This window comes from Lutjanus erythropterus, chromosome 12 (genome assembly GCF_056507025.1).
Source record: "Lutjanus erythropterus isolate fLutEry1 chromosome 12, fLutEry1.hap2, whole genome shotgun sequence".
NCBI lineage: Eukaryota > Metazoa > Chordata > Actinopteri > Lutjaniformes > Lutjanidae > Lutjanus > Lutjanus erythropterus.
Genome location: NC_139328.1, coordinates 9,686,985 through 9,714,217, shown reverse-complemented (window position 1 = coordinate 9,714,217; position 27,233 = coordinate 9,686,985). Strand labels below are relative to the sequence as shown.

General features: G+C 41.5%; 1 protein-coding gene across 2 annotated transcripts in view; it reads left to right on the top strand.

Moving 5' to 3' along the window:
* The window catches only part of ephb1 (EPH receptor B1), a 219,758-nt gene that overhangs the window by 77,839 nt on the left and 114,686 nt on the right, over positions 1-27,233 (top strand). For both annotated transcript variants that reach the window (XM_084732571.1, XM_084732570.1), the window contains exon 3: positions 9,395-10,076. In XM_084732571.1, coding sequence (XP_084588697.1) covers positions 9,395-10,076 — 682 coding nt within the window. The remainder of the gene's footprint in view (positions 1-9,394; positions 10,077-27,233) is intronic.

Genomic DNA, 27,233 nt, shown 5'->3' with positions numbered 1-27,233 from the left:
TCTGCAGCACTATAAGATACCCCAGGCTGTCGACGTAATGTAAAGACGGAGAAAAGCTGCACGCTGGGGAGGTGGGGTGGATGGATGGCTCAAATAAACCCAGGATTTTCCTCCAGGAGACCAGGGTTTGTGTCCCATGAGAAACCAAAACGTCAGTAAAAGTTGGAAGACAAATAACATTATGGGTTAGGGTTAGGGTTACATTACTTTCATCATCTGACTTTTGTTTCGTGAGCCGCTTCTCTGTTGCCACATGATGTACCTAATCTTACGTAGTCATGGTAACCCCCAAGCATGGTCTTGTCCCAAACCTAACAAAGTGTTTTTTTGTGCCAAAGCCCTAAACCTAACCAAATTGAGACCATTTCATAGCATTAATCAAAAAAGCTTTCCCGCCGCATCAGACAAAGCCCCTAAAGGGCGACTTGTGCTGCTGAGGAGCAGCGACAAAGCTTCGGTATGTGATGATCTGGGATAAGAACACTTTGAAAATTCACCAGCACCAACAAAGGACAGTTTTTGTTTATACTCAGCAACATCAGTGTGAACTTACTTGCTTCACACGTCGGTTCAATAAGCGTATCGATCGGGGGGTGTGGGTGTGGTCAGGGAGCAGCTCTTCGGTGAGTCTCATGCGGACGGAGTTCTGTTTGGGCTCAGTCAAACTGTGTGACTGTAATTATAGAGTGGCTGGGATCTGGCAGGACTTGGGAGTGTTTCAGACATCACCATTTCCTCCCCATCCATCACATTCAGCCAGGCGGAACTAGGCCACAGATGCCCCGCAAAATAATCATTCCCATGCAACTGGCCTGACAGCAGCCCTCATTCAATAACACAGCTGATCAGAAATGATAATAGCAATCATGCCACTGCATATTTTAGAGGCTGCAGTCTGGTTGTGTGTGTGTGTGTGTGTGTGTGTGTGTGTGTGTGTGTGTGTGTATGGGGTGTGTGTGAGGTGGGAGATGAGGCGTAGCATTCAGAATATGTGAATTTACAAGAGTCTACGAGCATGTGTCTCAAAGCTTGTGAGGGGATGTGAGTAAATGTAGCTGCAATTTTTTTTTTGTTAAAAGCAAAACCAACTGTTGCTTTATATGACATGTCCATTCTATCGACTTCAAGGACCGGACCCAAAAGGTTGAAATGCAAATATCCTCATTAAGTCAGAGGGATTTGAAACAGCCTTTGGATAGAAAAAGCTATCTGGCTTGTGATTACCGTCAGCGGTGAGCTTTGCAAACTGAGAAGAGCATCTTTCAGCAAGGGCATAAAGAGTTCAATCCCTATCTCAGCTTTTCATGTCCACCTATAATCCACTGTCCTTCTGAGACCTTGGCCTTTACAAATCTGTCAATGTGAATTTCACCTGCATGTGTGCCGTTCCTTTTTCTTTTCTTCTTACTTTTATCAAAAGCCAGCTCTTTAAATGCTGATTTATTCTGGCCTAATTATTAAAAAAATGGTACACTTCGCCTGCCTCCGTACAATGTTGTGTTGTCATGAATAACAAATAGGCTCATTATTGAAATGTCCATCCTAAGCCTGTCGTATGAAAACCAATCTCCTGCTTGCCTCCACCCACATATTTTAGCCCTGCAATGATAGATGAACAGACAACTCTTTGGTAGGAAGTGTTCACAAATGTGCCAGCCATTCCTCTTGGGGTTACAGATGTAAACACAACACCCCGGCCGTACTGTTGATGGAAACACTATATAAACACAATCTAGTCCCGGAATCCTTTGGGGAACGTAAAAAAAAAAAAACCCAAAGCAACCTCTCCTACTGATGGCGTTCCTTTTGAAGGGTAAGCTCAAACTTGCTTTAACTGAAAAGGGCAAAAAAATTCAGCTGTAAACTGCATCAGCAGAGCGCAGTCAGGGACAAAGTCGACGGGAACGCTGTAGCAGTTCCATTTGGCCATTGCTCTCTACTATTTAATACATCTTTTGCCTTGGGTCTTGCTGTAAAAGCCCATCATCAGACTGAATAATGGCAGTTTTGACAGCCGTTCAAGAAACAGTTGCCAGACGTTCATCTCCTATTTGCGATGGCATTTTGTAGACCTTTCTAGGCTGAGGAGCTGTAAATGTGGAAATGCTCTGAGCTGCTCATCATCCATCTGTGTTCAGTACGTCTGAGCATGTAGCTGTATTAACCGGTGCTGATGGATTTGAGAAGCATTTTGCGAGTGTGACTCCGCTGAGAATCGGATGGCAGACTGGAGGTTAAAGATCAGCCCAATAGATGCTTCTCTTGTCTCGTGTGAATTGACTGAAGTTGAATAATGAGCTAAAAATAGTCAAGACCCGTCTTAAATGTGTGTGCAGTTATGCCCGAGCCGCAACCAGACCTATTGCTGCCAAGTGTTATGGCTGGTTTGTGTGATTGAGGGTAGAGTTACAGTACATCAGGACAGAAGTCCTTATATTTTATTCCTGAATTTCATTTTGTGGCAACCATTGGCGCCCTTCAAATAAATAGTCCCCGGAAAAATTGAACTCAGGAACTAAATCAGGAAATAAAGGTCATTTATGCACACTCTAGTTTACGTTTCCACAGCATCTGAAGAACTCTGAAGATTAGAGGATTTTCTGGAGACACTTTTCTTTTACTTGACAAAACAACAACACAGAGTCACTGTCGTTCTTTGTTATCTACTGCTGTTCAACTCTAGACAGAATCTGAAGACCTGCAAATGTTGAAGTAACTGATAGCATGAAATACACGAAACAGTAATCTTCAAAATGGTGATGACCTGCACAGTTTTTTAAAGGATTAGAAAATAGATTTCTAATTGTTCTGTTTCACTGGTTCGCTCACCCACCATTCACCCACTCTCTCTTTATTTTAGGCTTTTTTTCTGCAATTTTCAAAAGTCTAAATAGCTTTGAAAATACCACTGAGTATTCACAGCTAAGGACTATGGAATGACTGCTGTAAAACATGTTGTAGCAAGCTTGTGTTTGACAAATCGACAATGACCAGCTCTGTAAAATTTGCAGAGATACAGTATGTCCTTGGGCATTAGTACGTACAACCCCCAGGGCAGGGGCTTTTGGGGACAGGTATGACAGCTGCAGGGACTCTGCCAGGGCTCGCTGTGTTATGTTGTTTCTGTGTTGTGTGTGTGTGTGTGTGTTGTCTCTAAGTGTTTCTGGTTCCTAGTTGATTGGTGCTGGAGGTCACCAGGGAATTGGAGGCAGCTGGCCACTGTCTCCAGGTTGCATAAAACCCGCCCCATCTTAGCAGTCTGGTGGGCTACTTCTTCCCTGGCACCATATCATGTTGCTTTGGAGTTCTTGAATTATCCGGATACTTTATTTGGCCTAACTTTAGTTGACTTGGCAGCATGCTTTTCTTGCCAATTTCTTTTGTTAAGATTTTGTTTCATTTGTTAAACTAAATCAATATTTGTTAAATAAAATTCCCCTCCTTTAGTTTATCCCTCACATGTACTTCCCTTATTTGCTCTGATCTCAGAGATTGGGCCACAACAGATTGGGGGCTCCTCCAGGATTTGAGTCCAGGATCTTTTGTAAACCCCTGTGAGAATCATACCCCTAGATTACATTAAAATTAAGTTCCTTAAAGCTGGCTCCACGCTGCAGGATAACTGGGAAGATTTTGAGTCTGATTCACCCCTCCTGACAGTCGCAGGAGGGTTCTTGATCCGAGGTTGGTTTCACCAGATTATCTGTCCGAATGATCCTGCTATGTGATGCTTTTACCAACATAATCTTAATGTTATCGACTGATTCTCCCTGATTTTTGAATCATACATATTGATAATTATTTGATTTATGACTGAAAATCATGAGGTTTCAGATAGCACTGAAGTGAAAGAGAGGTGTTGCCAAGGAAAAGTAAATGTTTTAGTCCTTGTGGCTACAGTTAGCTTGCATACAGTTGACTAAAACTGACAATAAAAATCTCACCTCCATTCGTCACTGAAGAATAGACATGCCATGTTGGCTGCGTCTCCCCGAACATTTTCCATTTTTAAAACTCCTGTAATGTGGGGCCAGCTGAAGTTAAAAAGCAGTGAGAATCATACCCCCAAACTACATTAAGAGCTAGGCTCCTTCAGTTCAACAGCGTGTGCTTTCCTATTTTGTTAAGGTCTCAAAGTCAGGTTGTCGCAAATTGGGGGCTCGTCCAGGATTTAAACCCCGTACCTCTCGAACCTCCAGCGATAATCATACCTCTAGACTACATTAAGTCAAGTTCACAAGTTCCTTAAAAGTTCCTGTGGTGGAAAGGGGCTATATGGCCTTTTGTTCTATTGTTAGCATCTCAGTAGCTCTTGTTATTTCAGTATCCAGCTTGACTGGAATTTTGCAGCATGTGTACGGCGGCTCCTGTCATGTTCCCACCATGCTCGCTCTAAATGAGTCATTAGTTCAGCCCATTTCTCCTATTATTGTCCACAGGTGTTACACCCGTGCTCTGATAGGTTTCTTTCAGCCCTGTGATTGGGGCTCTGCTTGTCCCTAGCTCGCTGTTGGATGCTGCAGTCCTCCAGAGCAAGACTGTGGCCATCTGAGCTGCTCTGTGTTATTTTAGCCTTTGAAGGTAATGGCAGGAGATCAATGTGATGAATGGCCTTTATGAGGGCAGAGTATCGATGGCTTGATGGCAGCGAGCTGAGGCTGTGGGAAGGAGAACATCAGCCTGAATATATTACCGCCCTCCCCTCTCCTTGATTCCTCTCCACTCCTGTATTTTTCTTTTATCCATCGCTCTGTCTCTTTTCTTTCCTCCGCCCTCTCTTCTCCAGCTCAGCTAGCTGTGACTGGTCATTAACACAAACATTAAGCGCTTTGTGAATCCATAGCTCCTCCATCTCCTCGCTACTGCCCATAAAACAGAGCAGCCATAATGACACACACAATGGGCACACTTGACAATCAGGGGCAGGGGAAGAGTGTCTCCTATATTACTGGCAAAAGCAAAGCTATTAGAGTGGAGCCAATGGGTACATTTGGTTGGCGTAAAAATGAGTGTTGTGTAAAGAGGCTCTCAATATTTGTCTGGTGTTTCATCAGCAAGAAAGTTTGTATTCAGTGAGATTGGTAATGATAAACCATAGACTGAGTGATGCAGAAATGTGTACATTAAAACTAACTGAGAGAGCTGCTTTTATAGAGACACATAAAATAGTTGCTTCTATACCTGCTGTGTTCATTCTGCTTTCTCCACATCCACATCATCCACTGCTCTGTGGTTTCTTACCTGCCAACAACGAAAGCATCTTGTCTTATTACCCAAAGTTATGGGAGATATACAGCAGAGAAAATGTGTGACGTGGGTTGCACAGAAGAGGGGATGCACTTGAAAACATAAAGATAATCACAGCCCGGTATCCACCTTGTTCACCTTGAGCCTCGATATGAATGATACATGCCATGGACATACATCTGCGCTTAGCTTCATAATGCATGGACTAAATATACACAACACCAGACCAACAGTGTTATTTTATACACAAATCCTTGAAGAGGAAATGGATGGAAGGATCAGGGAATTCCATTATCAGTAAGGTGACAAGTGATGATGCCTCCTCTTTTCTCTCTTCTCTGGCAAGGTCAGAGCGATGTCACAGAGTAGTGCAGGAGATAGATTTGATTTAAATGATGTAAAAGGTCTGCGGGAGACTGAAGAAATAGAAATAGGAAACGTAGCCAGCGTACTGATGTGACTGTAGGGCATGTGCTGTTCGTGTCCTTGCTTCTTGAATGCATGTGTCACAGTACAGTACACTAATAGGCAGCTGCAAACTGTATTAAATGAAACAAAAACCTGTTATTAGGCTGTATTAGACCCCTTACTGGACCATTTTTAGACTTTATTAGAGGGTAATTAGGAACACATTTCACTTGAGTTTACAATGCAGTTCTGTAATGTGTCCCAAATTACCCTCTAAGAAAGTCTAATGACGGTCAAACAGTGGGAAACAATACACTGAAGTTTACAGTACAGTTCTGTTGTAATGTGTCCATAATTACCCTCTAATGATGAGTAATCTGGGTCTGACAGGTGAAAATAATCCACTTTAGTTTACATTACAGTTCTGTTCAGTAATTAGGGCTGCAACTAATGATACAATAGATTGACCTGTTGATTATCTTTTTTAATTAATCGATTGGTTGGTTGGTCCATAAAATGTCAGAAAATATTGATCAGAGTTTCCCAAAACCTGAGATGATGTTCTTAAATGTTTTGTTTTGTCCACAACCTAAAGTTTACTCTCATAGAGGAGTAACGAAAACAGAAAATATTCACATTTGAGAAGCCGTTTAAGGATTAAGGATTAAGAGAGGTTTGACATGTTTAATCAAAATATGGCTCAAAACTATTCATTGATTATCAAAATGTAATTGCTAATTAATTAATTACCCTAATAATAGTGGGAAACAATACACTTTAGTTTACAGTACAGTTCTGTTGTAATGCACCCTTAATTATCTTTAATAAAGACTAATAAGGGTCCTAATGAAGGGTCCAATACTGTATAATAAAGAACATGTGAGTTCTTATTTTTGTCTAATTTCATACAAAATATGGTTTGTTATGTCTTATTAGTGCACTGTAAAAGAAAGTGTGGCCATAAAAGTTGCTAAAGAATTGATAACAGTGTTAATATTCAAGGTAGTCAAATGTTTTGTACCTACAGATGAAGAAATGCGGCATGTAGCCTCAAGCTCCTCAGTTGCAAAACAACAGCCAGCAAATCAATATGTGGTCGGTAAACCATCAAATTATAAACAGCACGTTCTCTGTGCGTAGACACACACACAGGCATGCAGACGTGAATAGAACACGAATACGAAGCACTAACAGGATAGGAGGAAATTGTGTTGCTAAGTTTGATTTCTGCTAAGTAACTGACGCACCTGTAATAGTTTTGTTTGTCTGTGACACAATAGCAACACCGAATATCTACTGAGGAGGAAATAAGAAAAATTGTAGTTCATTATTATGTGAGCCAATGAATTTCTGGACAGATTTCAGACGGGCATTATTGGAGACGCCTCGGGCCTCTCTCTGGCGTGAAAGATGGTGGTCATTTGGCTAGACGAGGGGCAGCGAGGACCCCCTCCTAGACTGGAGCAGACGGGCGCGGAGTAGCCTAGGGCTGGCTGTATTAATGAACAGGCAGTGCTGAAAGGGACAGGTTCCTGTAATGCTGATGAATGGTCATTACAGAGCAGAGACGAGAGGAGAGGGGGAGAAGAGTACAGCGAAGTGGGCACAGAGGGAGCAGCGGTGAAAAAAGGGTTTAATTTGCACCTCGGATTTCTGTAAACTCGTTTATCATGTCAGCAGTGTCACTGTTCTCCACGTGTCTTCTCTTCCCTCCCCCTCCTCGCCCCTACCTGACCCAAAACTTCTTGTTTTTCTCAGATACGGCTGTGGATTCCTTGGGGGCCAAATAGTTTTAAAATCTACACTCTTTGTGTTTATTTTCAAACCCTGACTGTGACAGTTGACATGCATCCTACACTCTTAGAATTTAAGGCGCTAACTGGAACCATAAAGGGTTCTTCGGCTTGTCCCCATAGGAGAACCCTGTCGGTTCATGTTAGAACCTTTTGTTAAGTGTCCACCCAACATAAAGGGTTACACCTGGAAAAGTTTCACCCAGAACCCTGTATGAGAAGTTCCACACAGATCCCTATATGGCGAAATGTCTCTGGGGGTTGTATCCAGAACACTTCCACCTTTTAAGGGTGCTAACAAGAATCCACCCAGAGGAGTTCTACTGAGAACCTTTTTTAGTTTTCCAAGACGTTTGTCAAGAAGACAGAGGTCTTGTTATGGTATAAAGAACCCTAAACATACATGAAAAACTTTTTTTTTCACAGATTTTATTCTCTTTAAAGATCTCTTTCTTCCCAAGAGGGTTCTTACAAACTATCTTCATCTTACAAACAATCTTTGATAAACCCTTTCTACAAAGAAAGGTTCTTCATAATCCGCAGCCCTTCAGGAAAAAAAAACAAACATTTGGAACCCTTTTTTAAAAGTGTATCCTATCATTTTCTGGACTAATATAAGCAGGTTTCTGTATCATTTCCATCATTGGAGCGGTGTTGGGGCTGTGTTTGGAGAGTTGATGTCTTCTCCTCTCCATTAGGCCTGATTGAGCAGCTGGGGCTTTAAAGGTCAGAAGAAGGAGGAAGCACCAGGAGATATATGCACACAAGAAACATGAACTGACTGGAGGCCCACTCACTCCACTATAGACCTCATTAACTCCTCCTCGCCTACAGCTGTTTGGATCATTGGTGGGGTGGGAATTTGGAGAAATAAATCTCCGAGCCAAGCTGTTGCTTCAAATAGGAGTAAAAAGAATGGTATTATTACAGACAGTGCAAGTGATCTGAGAGGAAAAATTTCAAAACTGTTTCAAATTACTCTCTCTCTCTACTCTGCAAAATATTCATTTCAAGTCAGTGAGGCTTTCATGTGACTGTCATAATGCATGCAGCCTTTATGTTTTTTTTTTTTCCTGTCTACTCTGCTGCTGTTTGCCAAAGTATAACACACACCTTATGAAAATAACTTAGAATTAAAATATCATATTTAGAATATTAGACTCTTTCTTCACCAGCTTTTGCTCAACTGGACAGTTTCATTTCAATTTCATTCTGAAAGCAAGCTTCTAGGCAAGCTTCTATTAATTTAACTGATTTCTCTTCCCGATTACCAGTGATTCCAGCAAAATGTTAATGGCACGTTTTCATTATGATTCGGTGCACTGGATTAATAACCCCAGAGGGCTTCTGATGTTCATCCAACATATTTTCTGGGTCACACCTGCAAGAGATGGTCTGCAGTGTGTTTCAGTTCAGTCCGTGCACAGGCCGGCAGTTCTTGTCTGCCATGTAGTCTGGCTAATTGTAATTCAATAGTGCATAATCTTGAATTTGTTACACACCGTATTTTATAATGCGTCAACTCAGTGCCCAGCCACGCTCGGCATAGATGGCAAATAACAGCGCATCCAAAGTAATTACTGGGTTTGTGCTTATACAGTGGCAGTACACATACTACAGCTGTTGAGTGTATTTAGAGAACAAGATGGCAAAGTGGTATTTCTGCTGTTGCTGCACTTAAGGAATTGTTTATTATTCAGAAAAAGAAGGACATTTGTGTATCCTCAATGGATAAATAAGCCCCACAGCTCGACAGGCTGATTCCCTCTTAATCCAGGAAGTAGACTCAAATTCAGTGCCTTGGGGAGATTACTGATATGTGTACAAATTCTCTGTTGCTCAGCCAATACAAGCATTCTCCATCAAAAATGACAAAGCACCAAAGATTTATCATCAGTGATTAACTAATCAACCTCTCTTCTTTCTCTGTCTCTCTCTTTCCGTAGTGGGAGGAGGTGAGTGGCTACGATGAAAACCTCAACACTATCAGGACCTACCAGGTGTGTAACGTTTTTGAGCCCAGTCAAAACAACTGGCTCCTCACCACCTTCATTGATCGGCGTGGAGCACAGCGCATCTACGTGGAGATTCGATTCACGGTGCGCGACTGCAGCTCCATCCCCAACGTCCCCGGCTCATGCAAGGAGACGTTTAACCTCTACTACTATGAAACTGATGCTGTCATTGCCACAAAAGGCACTGCCTTCTGGATGGAGGCCCCTTACCTCAAGGTGGACACCATTGCCGCGGATGAAAGCTTCTCGCAGGTGGACTTTGGCGGGCGCCTGATGAAGGTCAATACAGAAGTGCGGAGCTTCGGCCCGCTGTCTAAGAACGGCTTCTACCTGGCCTTTCAGGACTATGGCGCCTGCATGTCTCTGCTGTCAGTCAGGGTCTTTTATAAGAAGTGTCCAAGCGTGGTCCAGAACTTTGCTATCTTTCCAGAGACCATGACGGGGGCCGAGAGCACCTCCCTGGTTATCGCCAGAGGAATCTGCATCCCCAACTCAGAGGAAGTAGATGTCCCTATAAAGCTCTACTGCAACGGAGACGGGGAGTGGATGGTTCCTATTGGTAGCTGCACATGCAAGGCTGGGTTTGAACCTGACAACGGCAACGTATGTCGAGGTAAGTAATGAGTAGAAATAGACACCTACCTCATGCAGGTGACCCTAATGATCCATTTGATGGGAAGGTGGGTCAACAACTCGCAGTGACCTTCACAAAACCCTTTCACACCTTTACTCAGCTGATCCACATGATGGTGGGGTGGCGACAGTTTCTAGCATAGACACATTTATCATAAACATCCTATGGGTGCTGTTTGGCAGCGTCAATCTCTTCTAGTTTCAATCACCCTCCTTTCAAATTCTTTCTTTTTTTTTATCATTCACTGGCTTTTAAAATGATGGACTACTCATAATAGAACAAATCACTTCAGTGAAGACAGGCGACATGAATTTGTTCTATTTTAGGCTTCCGTATAACAAGGCATCAGCGCACCTTGGATCACAGATTTTCCGCACCATTGGAACGGCTGAATTGATTGTGTTTCATGCGTTTTGCTGAGCATGATGTGTCGTACTTCTTCCTTGATCACATCCACCTCCAGCGTACTAGAAAGGCACATTAGCATTGATTCTTAATCTGTAGCGAATGCCAGCCGTCTGTGCAGCCTACTTTGCAGATGGCGAGAGGTTTGATTCTGCCTCGGTGTGATGTGCGGAAGACTAAGTTCTGAGGAATAGATAATAACAGGAACATAAAGACGGGGTTAATCTGGGTTTTCAGTTCAAGCTATCACTTTCTCTCTCTCTCTCTCTCTCTCTCTCTCTCTCTCTCTCTCTCTCTCTCTTTCCCTGTCTGTCCTCTAATGCACCTTTACGCTCTGCACCCTGTTATTCTCACACACACATACAAAGAGAAAATTTGCTCAAGGTGTCTGATGATAATATGAGTGGCTTGGGGCTCTCAGTGTGGCGCGGTATTGGTTGGCCTGCCTCTGGAGGTTAGCTGGAGAGTGTGTGGAGCCCAGATAAGATTGATTGACGCACATCTGCTCTGATCAATAAACAGATATGAGAGTGCCACATATCTACAAAGCTCAGTGTGTGGCTGTGTCTACTGTATCCTTCTCGCGTTGCTTTATGTCCTACGCAAAACACACACACACACCCAAAACACACACACACACACTCAGTCCTTGGCTAAGGTGGAATGACTTTCAAATGAAAATGACGAAGCAGAAGTTGGGTCCGTCATTACAGGAAGTTTTCATTTCACATCAATTTTTTTTTTCATCTCAACTGTGTTTTTACATTATTCACAGATCATTAAATTTTGCATGACTGTGTTTCTATGACTGTTATATTATGTTTCATTGCAAAGTACATTTAATTTAGATTTAAAAGGAGAGCCAACACATATATACCGAGAAAGTGTCTCACTGCATTATGTGCGAACTAATAATTTACAGATAAAAGGCTTCATTTTGCCTGCTGTGAATCCTTTTCTTCAGCTCATTTTTCAGGGGAACATGAGCAGTGTGATATTCTAAGCAACCTTCGTTTCATCGTTTAATTGAATCTAATAGAAAGTTTCCAACTGATGAGAAAATTAGCTGAATATCTGACAGCATTTCAATCTAAACAAGATAGAAGATATAATAAGACAAATATAATACTTTTTGGGCTTTTGATACACAATTGAAAACAGTTGCCTCTTATGTTTTTTAATATGTAATTCAAGCGACCGTCTGACCAGCGTGACTGCAGTTTATTCGATTTATTTAATTCAATTTTCCCCTGCCTTGATTGCAGTTTGGGCTTATTATGTGATTACTATGAGCAGAGAGAAGTAGAAATCCAGTCAGTTTTAGCTTCAGTTTCTATGTTACTTTATGCTGTATGTGAGGTTCATAATTAGAAGGTCATTCACTTCAATTTATGTGAATTATTCACATTGAAATAACTTATAGTCCTGGTGGTCTTTTGAGCGCATAGTCTGATAAACATAATTCTATTCTAAAAACAGGTATTTCAGGCCATATTTTCTCCACAATGGAGACTTCACCATCCACTTCGACCCACATGTTCAACCAGCACACGTCATTTACTCAGCAACAACTATACTTCACCTATTGACTGGCCCGGTGCTCGTTTTCACCTCAGGAAAGTGACATATGCAGTTCAGACTTCTAGGCAGGATAGATGAGGGGGACGTAAACAAAACCTTCAAAAAGTGTTGTATGTATGTGTGAACTATTTAAGTGGAGTTAGCTTAAATTAAAATTTATTTAGGGTATGTTTTGTTTTGTTTTTTAGAAAATGGGGGGGCTCACCCCACCACGACCCCCATGGTCTTCATCCGAGCCTCTTTCACCAACTTTTTAAAAAACGTCTGTGCTTTTGTTCCTGCTTATTGTTTATACATTACAGTAAATAATGATATATCTTTTGCCAGTATATTATGTCAGGCGCAGTATGTTTGACTTAAAAATATGACTTGAACTTGGATGATTTTCTATTTTTATCCTTAGTTAATGTGAGAAGACCACCCTCAATCCTTTGTGACTAAAGATGCAGAATAACAAACATTTTTGAATTGAATACCCAGTGTATGGCTTCTTTTAGACTAGTTTTACTTTGTGGCTCACCAGAGCCAGTCATTAGTGTATGTGAGATATTTTGTTTGAAGGTTAAACATATAAGGCAAAGTTCAGTCTGGGAATTTTATGGCAAAGGAGCCAAGTAACCTTGCCTGTCCTCTAATGCAAACAAACCTTGAGGCGTTAATGTATGAATATTTTTTATTTTATTTGATGTCGATCCGTCCTTTTTATGTCCATCTTTTCTCCGCAGAATATCATTTTCCCTGCATTATTTACCCCCGCCTTATACACACTCACAACACAATAATTGGAGCCTAAGGTATCCCTGAGTGTTGGTAGGAGGCTTGTCGTGGCTTGTGTTAGTGGGGGGCACTGGCACCACTGTAAACAGCACAAACACACACAGGCACGTGCACATACACATGCACAGTCCCCCGGTAGGCACTGCACTACAAAGCCTCTTTGAACGGAGGAGGAGACGTATATTTCCACTAATTCTCACAATCCCCCTGACTTCCTTCTCTAAGTACCCTCTGCAAGTAGACTTCCTGCTGTGTTAAGTTTGACATGTCTCTCTCTGATGGAGATGTTGTGAGTTGTGAGTGTGTAGCAGTAGAAAGCATTATAAACCTGTAAAATGTTGTGTAGGTTGACTTTAAGCCTCAGGACAGAGAAACAAACTAGCACACGAGCATGCATGCACAGAGGAAAAAGAATTAACAGATTTAAAAGAGAAACTATATGTGTTGTCTGTGCCTCTCATACCTGGCTTACTCTCCAGAGACCAGTATGGAATCTGTTCCCCTCTCATCTTCACAGAAAGGCTCCTCCAATAAGAGCAATCTCAACCTTTTATTTTCCATACGGTCTTTCTTTTTCATGGATTGCAATCCATTATTTAAACAAGGAAATCTAACCTTAAAGTGCTTGTGGAAGCTGAGTACTATGGGCAGCCAATCAATTGGGGGGTTGGTGCAATAACATGGCCTCAGCATTGGGTCTGAAGTAATTGCCCATTAGAGATGAAGTAACAGGAACAGGAACAAAAAGAATATGAGAGCACGCAGTTTCATGCTGAATAATGCCCCCTCATTGAGAACAACATGAGGAGCAAAGGTATTACATAGGAAAAGGAAGTCACTGTGGTGCTTCAAAGCTCAGTGGAAAATCAAAAACTGGAAATAAATTGCTTCTGTTTTGAGCTCTGCTAAACAGTTTGATGTTGTGATACTGTCTGACTCTTATTATGGGGAAAATAAGTGTATACACCGATGTTCGCCTCCTCAACAACTGCTTTGTCGAATATGTGAAAATTGTCCATTCAGTATATTTGTGAATAGTTTGTCTGGGGTCATAAACATTATGCATTAAAATTAATCTAACTAGCTTAGGACAATATTTTCTCTATTTGCACATCATAGTGCATATCCGTTTTATGAGCTGCATGTCTGTTTTCTTCCTGTCAGCGTTACAGTGATGTTATGTTCACCTCCAAACTTTTTTTTTTTTCATCTTTAAGTTAGTCACTTCACTTTTCACAGTTAGCTTGAGACACATCTGTACGGTGTTTTTGAGCATTTTGATAATCACTGCATTGTCTTAGATAGCACTGTCTTCATTCAAACTTCAGTGACACAAAATAAAACTCACCAAAAATGTTCTGGCTCAACTTTCCACTCTTCCAACTATCACCAACTCTGGTTTGGTTGAAACAAGCCCTTAATTAACCAAAGCAGAGCTTTGTGAAAATATTGGAGGAGGAGTGAGAGTGAGGTCGGGCATCAGAGAAACAGTGGGGAGAAACAGCCTGTAGAGTTAGAATACTTTCTAACGTGGTGAATTGAGGATTTATTTCAACTAAACAACCAGAGTTGGTGAATGTTGGAGCAGTAAGACAATCCAAGATGATTGTGGTGAGTTTTGTTTTGTTTCTGCCAAGTTTAATTGAATATGACACAGAAATATTTGTCAAAATGCTCAAAACAATTACACAACGGTAAGTCCTGTTAACAAAATGTACCAAGCTAACTGTGATAAGTTAGGTTACTAACTTACGGATGGAAAGTCATTAAGTTTGGAGGCAAAGGTAATGGTAGCATTGACAGGAAGTGAACAAATGTGCAGCTTTTGCGTACACATCACACTACATTGTACAAGTAGAGAATTGTAATGTACATTAACATAAAATGACAAAACAAAACACAAATTAAGTCAACTATACACTGCGGGATATGGTATAACAAAACATACAGTTGCTGTGTCAGTCACAAACCAATAGTTTCTGCATAGCGGAAGGCAAATGCTGTGAAAGATTACAAATGTTGTTTTTGAGTGACAAATTAATGATTTTTTTTTTGCTTGTTTCAATATGGAAGTCATTCGTTATGACAGAGAAAATAACCCTAATTGCTTCTGGTTGTGCTTGTCTCTGTGTGTGAGTTCGTGTTCATGTTTGTTTGTGTGTTGTGTCGGTGTGTGTGTTTATGTGAGCCTCCTGTACCTGATTGCACTTTCTCTAATCTATATGTTTTAATTAGTGACAGGTAGCGTGGTGTGTGTGACTGTGTGTGTGTGTGTGTGTGTGTGTGTGTGTGTGGCCTGCTGTCAGCTGGGCAGAGAGACCATGTAGAGTTGTTGTGCTCTGTAACGATGATGCCAGCATGCCATCCTCATTACCAGCTCCCCAGCTCCCACACAAGCCATTTGGGTATCCCCCCTCTCTCTCTCCCACTCTTCCTCTTCCTCTCCCTCTTTCTCTTAGTCTCTCCCTCTCTCTCTCTCCCCCTCGGCTATGTAAGCAATCTGCTAAATATTTTATCACCTCCCTGTTAAATCGAGCGGAGACACTCCAAATAGCACCCCACTACCTCCACCAATGTAAAGCTTGTCTTGTGTGTGTGTCCTGCTCGACTCAAATGTCTAAGAAAGAGTGATTTGCTGGTTTTACTGGACCCTCTCATGGCCGTTGTCGTGGTCTCCAGCTGAGTGATTAATAGAATCACCTTGATGAGGTTTGCTTCACATCCATCTTACTGGTTTTTTTAAATAATTTGATAACCATTGATCATTTTAATGTTCCTTGTATTCTCATATATGAAGTGATTAAAACTCCCTGGTAAGCTAATTATCCTGATGTTTAAAGGAGCAATATCTAACCATTTCACATCCAGCAGTGAGTACAGCTTTCCAAACGGCAAGTAAGAGCCACAGACTGTACATTAAATAATTGCAGTCTACGGTTAAAGTGAGTTGTTTTCTGCCGCCCCTCCTCAGCAGACTCAAGGAAGCTCAGGCAGGCTGCAGGAAAACTTCAGGAGCGCAAGACGAGCACAACATTATTAACTGACAATAACAAGTGACCACGAGTCCAACACTGTAAGCAGATCAGCTGTTTATAACTGTCAGTTGTCTGTTGATGTAACACTAAGTCCGTTGCTCTGAAAATAAACACTCTGGAGTTAGAGTTCAGTGACGGCCTGTCCCACTGCCTGCCAGACTCCATTAACATATCGCTCAATTTAACCATTATAAACATCTACTCCTTCTGCAAGATTATTAATCATTTCTTACAAGTCATAGAAAAAGACGTACTCATTCTGTGAACTTTCTGCATTAATTTAACTCTAATTAATGTGAAACAGGCAAATAATTACACAAGTTATGGACTGGAATAGAAATTCCCAAAGGAGGACACTGCGGCTGTAGTCTTGTTGTATTTCAACTTAGCATGTTTCTTTAATTTCTGATGACATTTCATTGGTCATTTTCTGATTGCTTGCAGTAAATATATTACGGATTTCTCCTTTAATCTCTTAAAAGTGAATCGTGGCAGAAATAGCTTCGCAGTAAACAGGGCTAAATGACACACTATGAAGAGCAATTCAAAACTTTGCACCGCTTGTTCTTCATTTTGCTGTTAACACTTCTTCCTTTGGGGAGCAAAAATTTTCTATGAGCTGATAAATGCCTGCCTGGAGTCTATAAAGCTGGCAGTCTTACTTTATGAGGCCCTGTACAATATTTTGTCTTCTTTTGTAATTGGTTAACCATGCTCAAAGCTTATTGCTTCTCTCTCTTTTTTTTTTTTTAACCTCAGTGGGCCATTCCTATGCAAAGCACATAGCTGCTCAGAGTCTCCTCACCCGTGTGGACTTGGAGGCTGAGCTGAGGACAGAGGATGGTGAAAGCATTGGCATGGAGGGAGCATTGTTTCAGCTATTGATTTTTGCAAAGATGTGAATTGGATGCTGGTGAAATAGGGTGATAAGAAGCATAATTACATTGTTATCCATAATATTTTCTGGTTATTTATTCATGGAACTCAACTCATTTTATCTCATCCATCCGTCTGTCCTTAATATAATCTAATGCACTAACCATGATTATGTATTTATTTAGTCGGGTATTTACAGATATTCCTCAGCAGAACAGTCCTATAGGCCTACACGGAAATATGAATCCTCTCATATTTTCTCTCACCGTTAGGCTCCAGCGGGCTTTTGACACGCTGGCACATTAATATTACAAATATTCAAATAACTTTATTTAACATTCTGCAGGCTGACAGTGGCAGCGGGAGATTCACAGCCCATTGAGCAAGTGCGCTTCCCTGGGCTAAGTGCCGATTCATCATGGCTGCCTTACTCCTGTCTAATGGCTGCCATCATGGGGCACGAGCACACACACACACACACGTGCACTGACACGCACATAAACACACATCTTGGGCATACACTCAGAAAAAGTATTAGTTCTTCCATGTGTGCATTTTTAAAATGTAAAATATAGTGTTCAAGTCACATTTATCACATATAACTGAGCCTCAAACAATATATGCCCCTATATAGTTCATTGTCATGGACACCACCCAGCTGACTTGTTCCTCTATATTACAGAGAAAAGAAGAATCTAATCAAATAAGATAATTCTTTCAAACAATACCCAAAACACACACAGCTTCTGAATCTCTCCAGACACTTTCATTTGTTTAGAGCTTTAAATGTCTACATTTCTGCTAAGATGTCCAAAAATGTGAGACATACCCTATATGTGTTGTTAAGCTGTTTACTTACATTATCCCAAATGTTTCCAACAACACTCAACAATCAAAGCAAGCCATACAAAGTACAATTTTATGGACAGATTCAGTTTCGACATTTAACCCATCCTAGTATTAAGAGCAGTGGGTGGCTGCTGTGCAGCGCCCAGGGACCAACTATTGATCTAAGCCAGCACCTTGGTCAGATCTACTTCCTGGAGGAATGACCTAGTATACATGTTTTTGATGGTCAGAGCACCCAGAGGAAACCCACACAGGCACAGGAAGAACATGCAAACTCCGCACAGAAAGGCAATGTCCGAACAGGGACTCAAAGCCAACTTCAACGACATTCTTGGGCAAAAATGGAAACGATACGATACGATACCTTTATTGTCACATCGTGTTCGTGTTGGACCTTAAACAAACTTTGATGCATTTTGGCATACAAACCCTTGTCAGGTAAGGATGAATTGTTTTAAAAGAGAGTGGGTTTTGTGACTTTTGAGTGGACATGTATCCCTAACCAAAGAGCACCTCAAACGAATTCAATTTGAGTATGCTGCAATGTATTAGAATTTGTTTGCGGTCACAATAAGGGTACTTTAACTGTTTTAAAAGAGAGTGCCTTGAAGTTTTTTGTAGTTTTTGGGTAGACATGTATCCCTCAAACACAGCACCTCAAACAAACTCAATGTGAGTCCAGGAATGGCACCTACCCAAACATTTTTGTTTCCAACAATGATCAAACGCAGAGAAATTCATTATTTATTCAAGCTAATGGTGCGTTTCCTGCTTGCTAGTCGCTGTAAATTCCTGGAAACACAACATCAGAAAGGTCAAAACAGGAATAAAAATGTAATATTAACTTGTCGATGAACATGTTTTCTGCCTGAGTCATGTCAGATAGATTTTCATCTGCAATGGTGGGTGGTTAAAAATTAAGACAGCAACTCCCATGATCCCACCCCACTTCACAACATCATTAAACCGTGTCATTTGCAATTGTTTTCATGTGAGAGACCCTTAGCATTAAAATTGACATGTTTTTTGAGGCTATTTGCTGTAAACCTTTGGTTTTACAGTTTTCTGCTTCACTGAGTCTTTGATTACTTCTTTATATGTCTCATCTGAGTGTAAAGGATCTGGCAGACAGGACCCAAAAAGCCCGGTAAGCCATTAGAGCCAATTCCAGCCCATTTGGCCTTGTCTACTTCTGTTCCACAGAGTTTACTTCATTTGCAGAGAAGCATCCATGTGCACTCACCAGCACACACACACACACACACACACAAACACACCAAGATCTATGAAGTCACCTTGAAGCCCAATTAAGTAAGCGTCTGACTCTTCCCGGTCCTATTAGTCCTATGGCAGTGAGGACCAGGGTGATGAAGACAAAAATGGAGTAGTGGGAGGAAGAAGACAGAGAAAAGCTGCAAGAAAGAGCAGAGAGTGAAAGACTTCTTGTTTCCATGGCTCTCAATGGGCTGAATAGAGGGATGGCAGAGAGCAGTGGTGAAAGAGTGTGACCCAAACAAAGACTCTTTGAATTTAAGGCCCAAACAGAGTGTTTGTAATGACCCCAAACACAGATGCGCTGCTCTCACTGCAATGACGAGAGTCAGTCCCTAATAATGCGAGAGGAATTCAGAGATTCTGTTCACACATAATGGAAATACCCACCACACACAGAGTTCTTCTTATCCCCCATGGAGGGACACATACTCCTACTCCTATTATTTTTCACTCTCTCTATCTTTCCTTTCAGTCGCTGTTTTTTTTTTTTTTTTTTTTGTCTGGTTCTGCAACCTTCAGTCCTTTTCAGGTCATGTATTTGGCCACTGGGCTTTTTCCCTGAGCCTTTCATTGTCATCTCCCACTTCCCTTGGTTGCTGCACAGGAACTTTTTCAAGAAGGCTCCACTTTGACCTGACATCTCCAAATCCAAGTTCTCTTCCTCTCCTTCAGTCTCAGCCATATTTTCAGTCCCCGTATGTCTACTCCTCTGCTGTCCTCTCCCCTCCTCAGTCAGTGATGGACACTGGGTGTTGAGGCCAGGCAGGGACACGGGGAGACAAAGGACCCCCTAACATTCAGCAGATGGCTGGGGCTCCACTTAATTTTCCTATGTTAGCCTCGCTGGCAAAACACAAAAGCCCAGTGCAACGAGGGCCTCCACTTCACCCCCACACCCCAACTGTGACCCCCATCAATCAAACCCCTCACCTTATGCTTTTAAGTTATGATCACACAGTTCAGAGCAAAACAAAGACGTCATCAATAATGCTGTGAAAAAGTGCCTGTCTCTGCCTCTCTCTCTGTCTCTGCGTTGTCATCACAAGGGACCAAAAGTTAAATGTCAAGAGAAACGTCAATTTAGACAGAGTGCAGAAAACTGTCCTCACTCTCCTTGTACTTTTCTGCCCCCACAACTCACCCCTTTTCTCTTTTTTTTCCTCCCCTCTTCCCCCTCTGGAGTATGCTCCAGCAGGCAGTAATGAGGAGACGTGGTGAGCCTCTCCTCAGACGGCCCCAAAGTACAAACACTCCCCCCTCTCCATTGCCCCTCATTTGTTGATTCTCCCTCTCCCTCATCACTGTCCATCAATATTCACTGTTCCACTAATAACGCAGCCAAGCCTGTTTGGTTTGACGGCGGAGGGACACATTTCAATTCCAGGAAATTGTCTCATCCCTTCCTGGAGGTTATCACCAGCGGAATGATAGATGTGGATTTGTCAAGGTTATGTTGTGGAACTTGCAGACTGACGATCTAATTAGAATTGAATTGCAATTATAGTAAGCCCAATATACCTCTATTCATTCCACACGAAGTGAGAAGTAGTCTACAAAGCAACCAAGAAGGATGTGGCAGCGTAACAGGCTGGAACGAGGTTCAAATTTTCTATTACAGGAGCGGATTAAGGGGTCAGTTGACCCAAATTATAAAAAGCACATATCCTCAATTACTTCTAGTGGTATCAGTTTCCTCTAGTCACAGTTTTGAGATATCTGTGTTTTGAATTTTTCTTCCAGTAAGTTGCATAGAAAGTAGTTAAAATCATGGATGGATTACTGAACAGGCCTACGGGGCGCCAGGGGATCAGTGGGCCACCTGGGTTTCACTGTGTGAGTGTCACTGAAAAATATGCAAAATAACTACAAAGAAACATGACATGACTACAAAGAGATGCAAAATAACTACAAAGAAACATGACATGACTACAAAGAGATGCAAAATAACTACAAAGACAGGCAATATAATCACAGAAAGATGCAAAACAATCACAAAAAAAGCTACGAAGATGCAAAATGTCCACGAAGAGATGCAAAACAACCACAAAATGTCAACTACAGAGATGCACAATCACTGTATTCAAGTTTTGATTGCAAAGTCAAAGGTAACAGCAATGGAAAGAAATGTTGCTGTTGATTGCTAAAATGCCATTTTTATTATTTGCCTCCTTAGTACTGGCAAGAATTTCCGACTTATAGCTAAATCCTGGGCAAACGGAACCAAAATTATCTGTCTAGCAGTAAGAAGAGAAACTATGTTGTTTGTAATTTGAGTAGCAGCACAAAAGTCAACTGATCGATAAGGAATTTGTTGTCTCATAGGCTGTTTCCAGGAGTTTTCAAGTTACAAGCCTGTGCTTTAATGGTATAGTTGAAGGATCATAGATTAAAGTTCCTGTAGATGGACCGATTGAACCTGTTTGGAATACAGTCAGCATGGTGAGATTGTTTTTTGTTTTTTTTTTGCAATAAGCAAATCTTGTAACCCAAAACTTTCTTCCATGCTTTGTGTTGACTCTGTCAATCCGCATGGCTGCTTGAAATCAATTCAAGGCTCAAAATCTCTGTACTTTGGGTCAAAGCTTGTAAGATGATTGCTCTCTTTGGGAGGCCGGCACACAAATGCAGCAAACTACACACACATACACACACAGACACACAAACACAAGTACACTCACAGAAACAATTTCCATCACCTCAAGCTGAACTTTGCGTGTCCAATTTCGTAACCTAATCGTGTTTGCCATAATTCCCGCGCACTTGAAGCAAACAGCATTTCAGTTCCACTCTAAGTGCTCCCTAAGTGTCCCTGATTAAACATACGTGAAGAATTATGCCTGTGTAATCTATGTTATGACACCACGCATTATCCTAAACCAACTCAGCTCCCTGTAACTGGGCAGGTCATATCAAACACAACCTCAAAACCTTCACAATATGCAATTATCCACCAATTAGACAACTCCCTTAATCCGCATCGTGCTATGTCATTGTGCAGGTTTAATTGCATGTTTTCGTTGACAGTAAACACAGCGTGTACTTTTCGGGGTCAGGGCATGTGGTTGTGCAGAAACCAGAGGAAACGTCTCTTTTCAGAGTGACAGACAGGAAGAGCCTATGAAGCTCAATCTGGCACACACATCTCTGTGACAAATTATTGATCTTGGCTTTGTTGTCACTCCTCATGCCAAGGGCCCCCTGCTATGGCTGTCTTCCGAAAACGCCCACTGGAGAAGACATTGTGTGAATATTGAATCTTGAAAGCAAGATAGGGGAAAGGAGGAGTGTGTGTCTGTCTATATATATGTGTGTGTGTGTGTGTGTGTGTGTGTGTGTGTGTGTGTGTGTGTGTGTGTGAAAAGGCAATGTGAAAAAAGGAGAAAGAGAAAAAAGAGAAAGAGAGCGACTTGGTAATCCTCTCTTTGAGCACTTTGTGCTTTGTGCTCCATTTGTTTACTGAGTTCCCACACTGGCTGGGGGGCTGCAGCTTTTCTCCCAGACCGGAATTAGCATAGCCAGACTTGTAGTCAGATCTGTGTGGCGCTTATGCATGTGCATGTGTCTGTCCCTGTTTATTTATATGTGTGAGTGTGTGCGCGCGTGCAGTTTAGATGAGGTGAGAGCTTAGCGGATCCTCATTGGCTGGGGCAGCTTGACTTTAATGAAATCTTCAAAGTGCATGCGGTTTTATACAGTCTAATCAAGCCTGCTAACCTCTCTGTGTCTTTTTTGGCTGCATTTTGTGATGAAAACTCATCACACACCCATCCTTTTTTTCACTGTGTGATGAGTGGGAACAGAGTCTGTGTCAACAGGTTGTGTACTGCCTACGTGTTTCAGTGGACGGGATGTCTTGTTCTGAGGTTGGATTGATTACATTTATTGTGCACCGTAGTTTACAGAGCTTCAGTAAGACATGATATGACAATGTAAAACCAAAGAAGGGTTACTGTTATTATGTACCTGTGTCTGTTTCTATCTGCATTTTGAATGATCCTGACATTTAAGTCCTCACCAATCAAATAATCAGACTTGGTTCACTTAATATTTTTTGCTCACAGAGGTAATTTATGCACATTGCTGCGATAGTCTGAAAGACACAAAACCCAATTCAAACAATGCATGAAATCTGGTGACTGACCAAAACGGGTATTAAAGGTAGAATGTGCAGGATTTGCGAGTTGATGTTTGTAAACACACTAGAAAGATTCACCAGTTGATTGTTGAGTCACAATTTTATACTTCAATACAATACTAGGAGAAAAAAAGCGATGTTCAATACATTGTTGACGCCACAGCAAAAAGAAAAAAAGGTACACAAAATAGCATATATTTTTTCAATTTATTTATTTATTTTTCCTCCAATCAACAACCTGCACATAGTGCTGGTACTGAAAAAAGTCACTTAACACTGATTTTGCTACAAGCCAAATTTCAGGCAGGACAATCAAGACAATAAAGGTCTTCAATGAGCACTTACGTCATTTTTTAATAGCGTTGGCTAGCTACTTTGATGGCTATCAGATGTTTATACTGTATTCTTTTAAAATATGTGATATTGAAAAAGTAGATACTTTTGACAACCTCAGTTCCCAAGTCATCAAATACAAATGCATCGGGTCAAGGTTGATTGTTGAGTCTCATTCCCAGTTCGTCAAATACCAACGCCGTGCCAACCCAACACATCAACATTTGACAACATTAGAATGAGACTCAACAATCAGCTGTTTCTCCAGAACTGCTGAGAGCCAGAAACATCCTGAACACGGCAAAATATGAGAAAATAAAAATTACAGACAGATGGCAGGGTCTCTGCAGATACAGACACCACCACACACTTCTAGTGGGTCATAGGTGAGAGGCATTATTGATTGTGAGTCTATACATTGTTGTCTCAGGAAAATCCTGCATAGTATACATTTAAATTGACAGCTCTTATCTTTGGTACACTGTATGCACTTCTCTGTTCCCCTCTGCTTCGAAGAAGACTCAAAATTTCAGAAACATTTTTCACAGAGGCGAGCTAGTCAATGCTGACGATGGAAATTAGGCGACTTAGTGACTCACACTAAGCAGTGTTATGCTGTCACCAGTGCAGTATCCTCTGCATTCAGTATGTCTCTATTATTCTTTAAAGGGATCTCAGATTCAAGAGGTCCTGCAGCATACAGTCATAGATGTGCACTAAAAATATTAGGCTGGTGGGTCCAATAGTATGTGAGATTAACTGTGGACAAGCTCCAGGCCTGTTGGTCATGCACACACACACTGTGATAAAAAGTTTTACTGACTTTAGTTTCCGTATGTGTGGAAAAAAATAAAGCTTTTTGTGGTGCCAGATGGAGCTGTCCAAAATCTGATAAACTGGTGATTGGTGGGAACTGAAGACAATACGTTTTCTTCTATATCCTGCTTCTCACTCCTGCTTCAGGGTGGCAGGTCAACATTAGCCACTACTAGCATAGCAGGCCCACAAAGAACCGAGATTTGACTTGGCAGTCGAGTTGTATCTGTAGGCAACAGATTCTCACAAAGGGAAGGAATGTATTGAATAAAAAAAGACAATATCTCTGGTTCTGTTGTATTGATTTGTATCTTTTTTTTTTTTTTTTAAAGAAATGTCTATTGTGAGAGTCCAACAGTGTTAAAGGAGCACAGTGCTAACTCTGTGGAGTACCCCTTTAAAAGCAATTGATTTTGTGAACAGTCAAGATGCAATCTGCTCTTGGTTTCCACCTGTGTTGTGCCGTTAGGCTTGGATTAAATGGCCGCTTTTAAAAACAGGATGTTATGTTTCCTATAGTCAATGGACAGTTATCCCCAAGGCACATTTTGCAGTTAACAATAAGATCCTAATAATCCTCAACCAATTCAACGGCCAACACCCAGGACAACACCCTTCAAGAGGAAGTCTGCAGTCACCCACCACAAAGCTCAGTTATAATTGGTGACTAATACATAAAAAAGAGAGATTTTTTAAAGGTAACAACCTCATTATTTGAAAGATAATTATTTGATGTACTGAGATACCTTTCTAACCAACCCTTGAACACTGTTTTATGATGTCTGTGCACAGTGCTTGCAAATACAAAAAGTCCTCTCTGAAAGAGCAGAGATTTTATCTTAGTGCTGCGAGGTGTTACTGTAGTGCTAGGCCAGACTGCACAGTGGTATGCTTCTCAAAGAGAATGATATCTGATTAGTCCAAGTCCGAATAGAGGCAGAAGCTGACAAACAAATGGATTTGCTGTGTCTAGAATGTTCTCTGGGGGAACTGGATGGGCCGAGATACAGAGACGCTGCCTTTGTGTTGGAGCCAGCGCGAAGCATAATAAGACCCTTTGGGGAATGAACCAAACACAGAGTGATAGGGACACAAAGGCACACATGCTCATACACTCAGTCAATTTCACAATATCTCTGCCGCTCTTTTTCAACCCACCTCTCTTTCTCTCTTCCTTCCCCCCTATAAACTGACCTTTATATTACTGGCTACCGTGGTCGGCCTATCATTATGTGTTTTGGCTTTCGCAGGTCTGTTGACTTTTTTTTTTTTTTGACTCTTGCCAGGTTTATGGTGTCAGCCAAGTGTCACGTCAGGCTGCCACAAACACGACTCACTGCAGCCTTTATATTATTGTCTGTTCATGTGTCCAAGCACATATACATATGTGTGTATGCATTCTGAGAAAAATGAGTGCTTACTAGAACCATATAGGGTTCTTTGGCTTGTCCCCCTAGGAGAACTCTTTTTGAATCCAACCTCAGTTCCAAAAAAGTTGGGATGCTGGGTGAATAAAATAATTTGCAAAAACTTTTTGATCTATGTTCAATTGAATAAAGTACAAAGACAAAATATTTAATGTTTAAACAGATAAAATTCATTGGATTTTTGTAAATATACACTCATTCTGAATTTGATGCCCGCAACTAGTTCCAAAAAAAGTTTGGACAGGTTTCGAGTGTGATTCATCACATTTTCTTTTATGCGTTTTGGAACTGAGGACGTTATTGTTGAAGTTTTGAAAGTGAAATTCTTTATCATTCTTGCTGTATATAGGACTTCAGATGCTCAACAGTGCAAGGTTGTAATTTGCGTTTCATAACATCACACATTTTCAATTAGAGACAGGTCTGGACTGCAGGCAGGCTTTCTGATGCACACTCGTTTACTACGAAACCACACTGTTGTGACACGTGCAGAATGTCTTGCCATTGTCTTGCTGAAATAAGCAGGGACATCTCTGAAAAATACGTCTTCAATGTGCTTCAAAACCTGTTTTCAGAATGAGTAAATATTAACAAAAACAATTAAGTTTATCAGTTTGAACATTAAACATTTTGTCTTTCAACTGTATTCAATTGAATACAAGTCAGATATGATTTACAAATCACTGCATTCTGTTTTTATTTATGTCTTAAACAACATCCCAACTTTTTTGGAATTGGGTTTGCGGAACCATTCTGTGATTTAATGATTTCACCCAGAACCCTTTCTGGGGATTCCATCCAGAACCTTTCCACTTTCTAAGGGTGCTAACAAGAACCCACCAGGGTGTTTGCATATTGTTATCATCCATCATTTTGCCATTTTTTTAAAACGAGAATACATCTTTTAACACCTGTGCTTTCAACAATCCTTCAAGAACTCTGTCTTCCAAAAAGGGTTCCTTGGATGAAAAGGGTTCTTAATCGAAAAGCTAGTCTGGCACAGAACCCTTGACGTACCCTTTCCTTGAAAAAGGGTTTTTCAGAAGTGAATGGTTCTAATGCAACAATTTTGGACTCCTTATTTCTAGGAGTGCAGGCGTGTGTGTGTGTGCTGCCTTCACACTCATCACGGCATGAATGGGCCAGCAGCAAATCCTGTTCCCTCCCTCCCTTGTTTCCCCTCTCTATCTCATCTTTTCTCCCTCTTTAATTCCCTCTCTACCACTGTCCTCCTTCTCTTGTGCTCTGCTAGGAGAGCAGTCATAAAGGGAGTGCCACAATAGAGGTATTAACCAAATGTATATTGAGCTTGCCTGACTCGCGCAGTCAATGTGGTGCTTTTACACCTCTAATGCCATGTGAATAGGGCTGCTGCTCCCTGAGAAACGCCTCGGAGTGAGGGGCCCTTTTACCGGCTCTCGTGACCCTGGTCCACGCCGCCTGTGCCGGCCGGGCCCCATCTCTGAGCACACAGTTCTTCATTTTCATAAGCGCTTAATCTGGATTGGAAGCCTCTCCATTGTGGAAATGATTTGAGAGGGGGACCTCGCGCCAGACAAAAGGGCTCGTCTTTGGCTGAAGCTGGGGCCTCCTCAGTCCGGTCCCTCCCTTCCCATTCTCCCACACA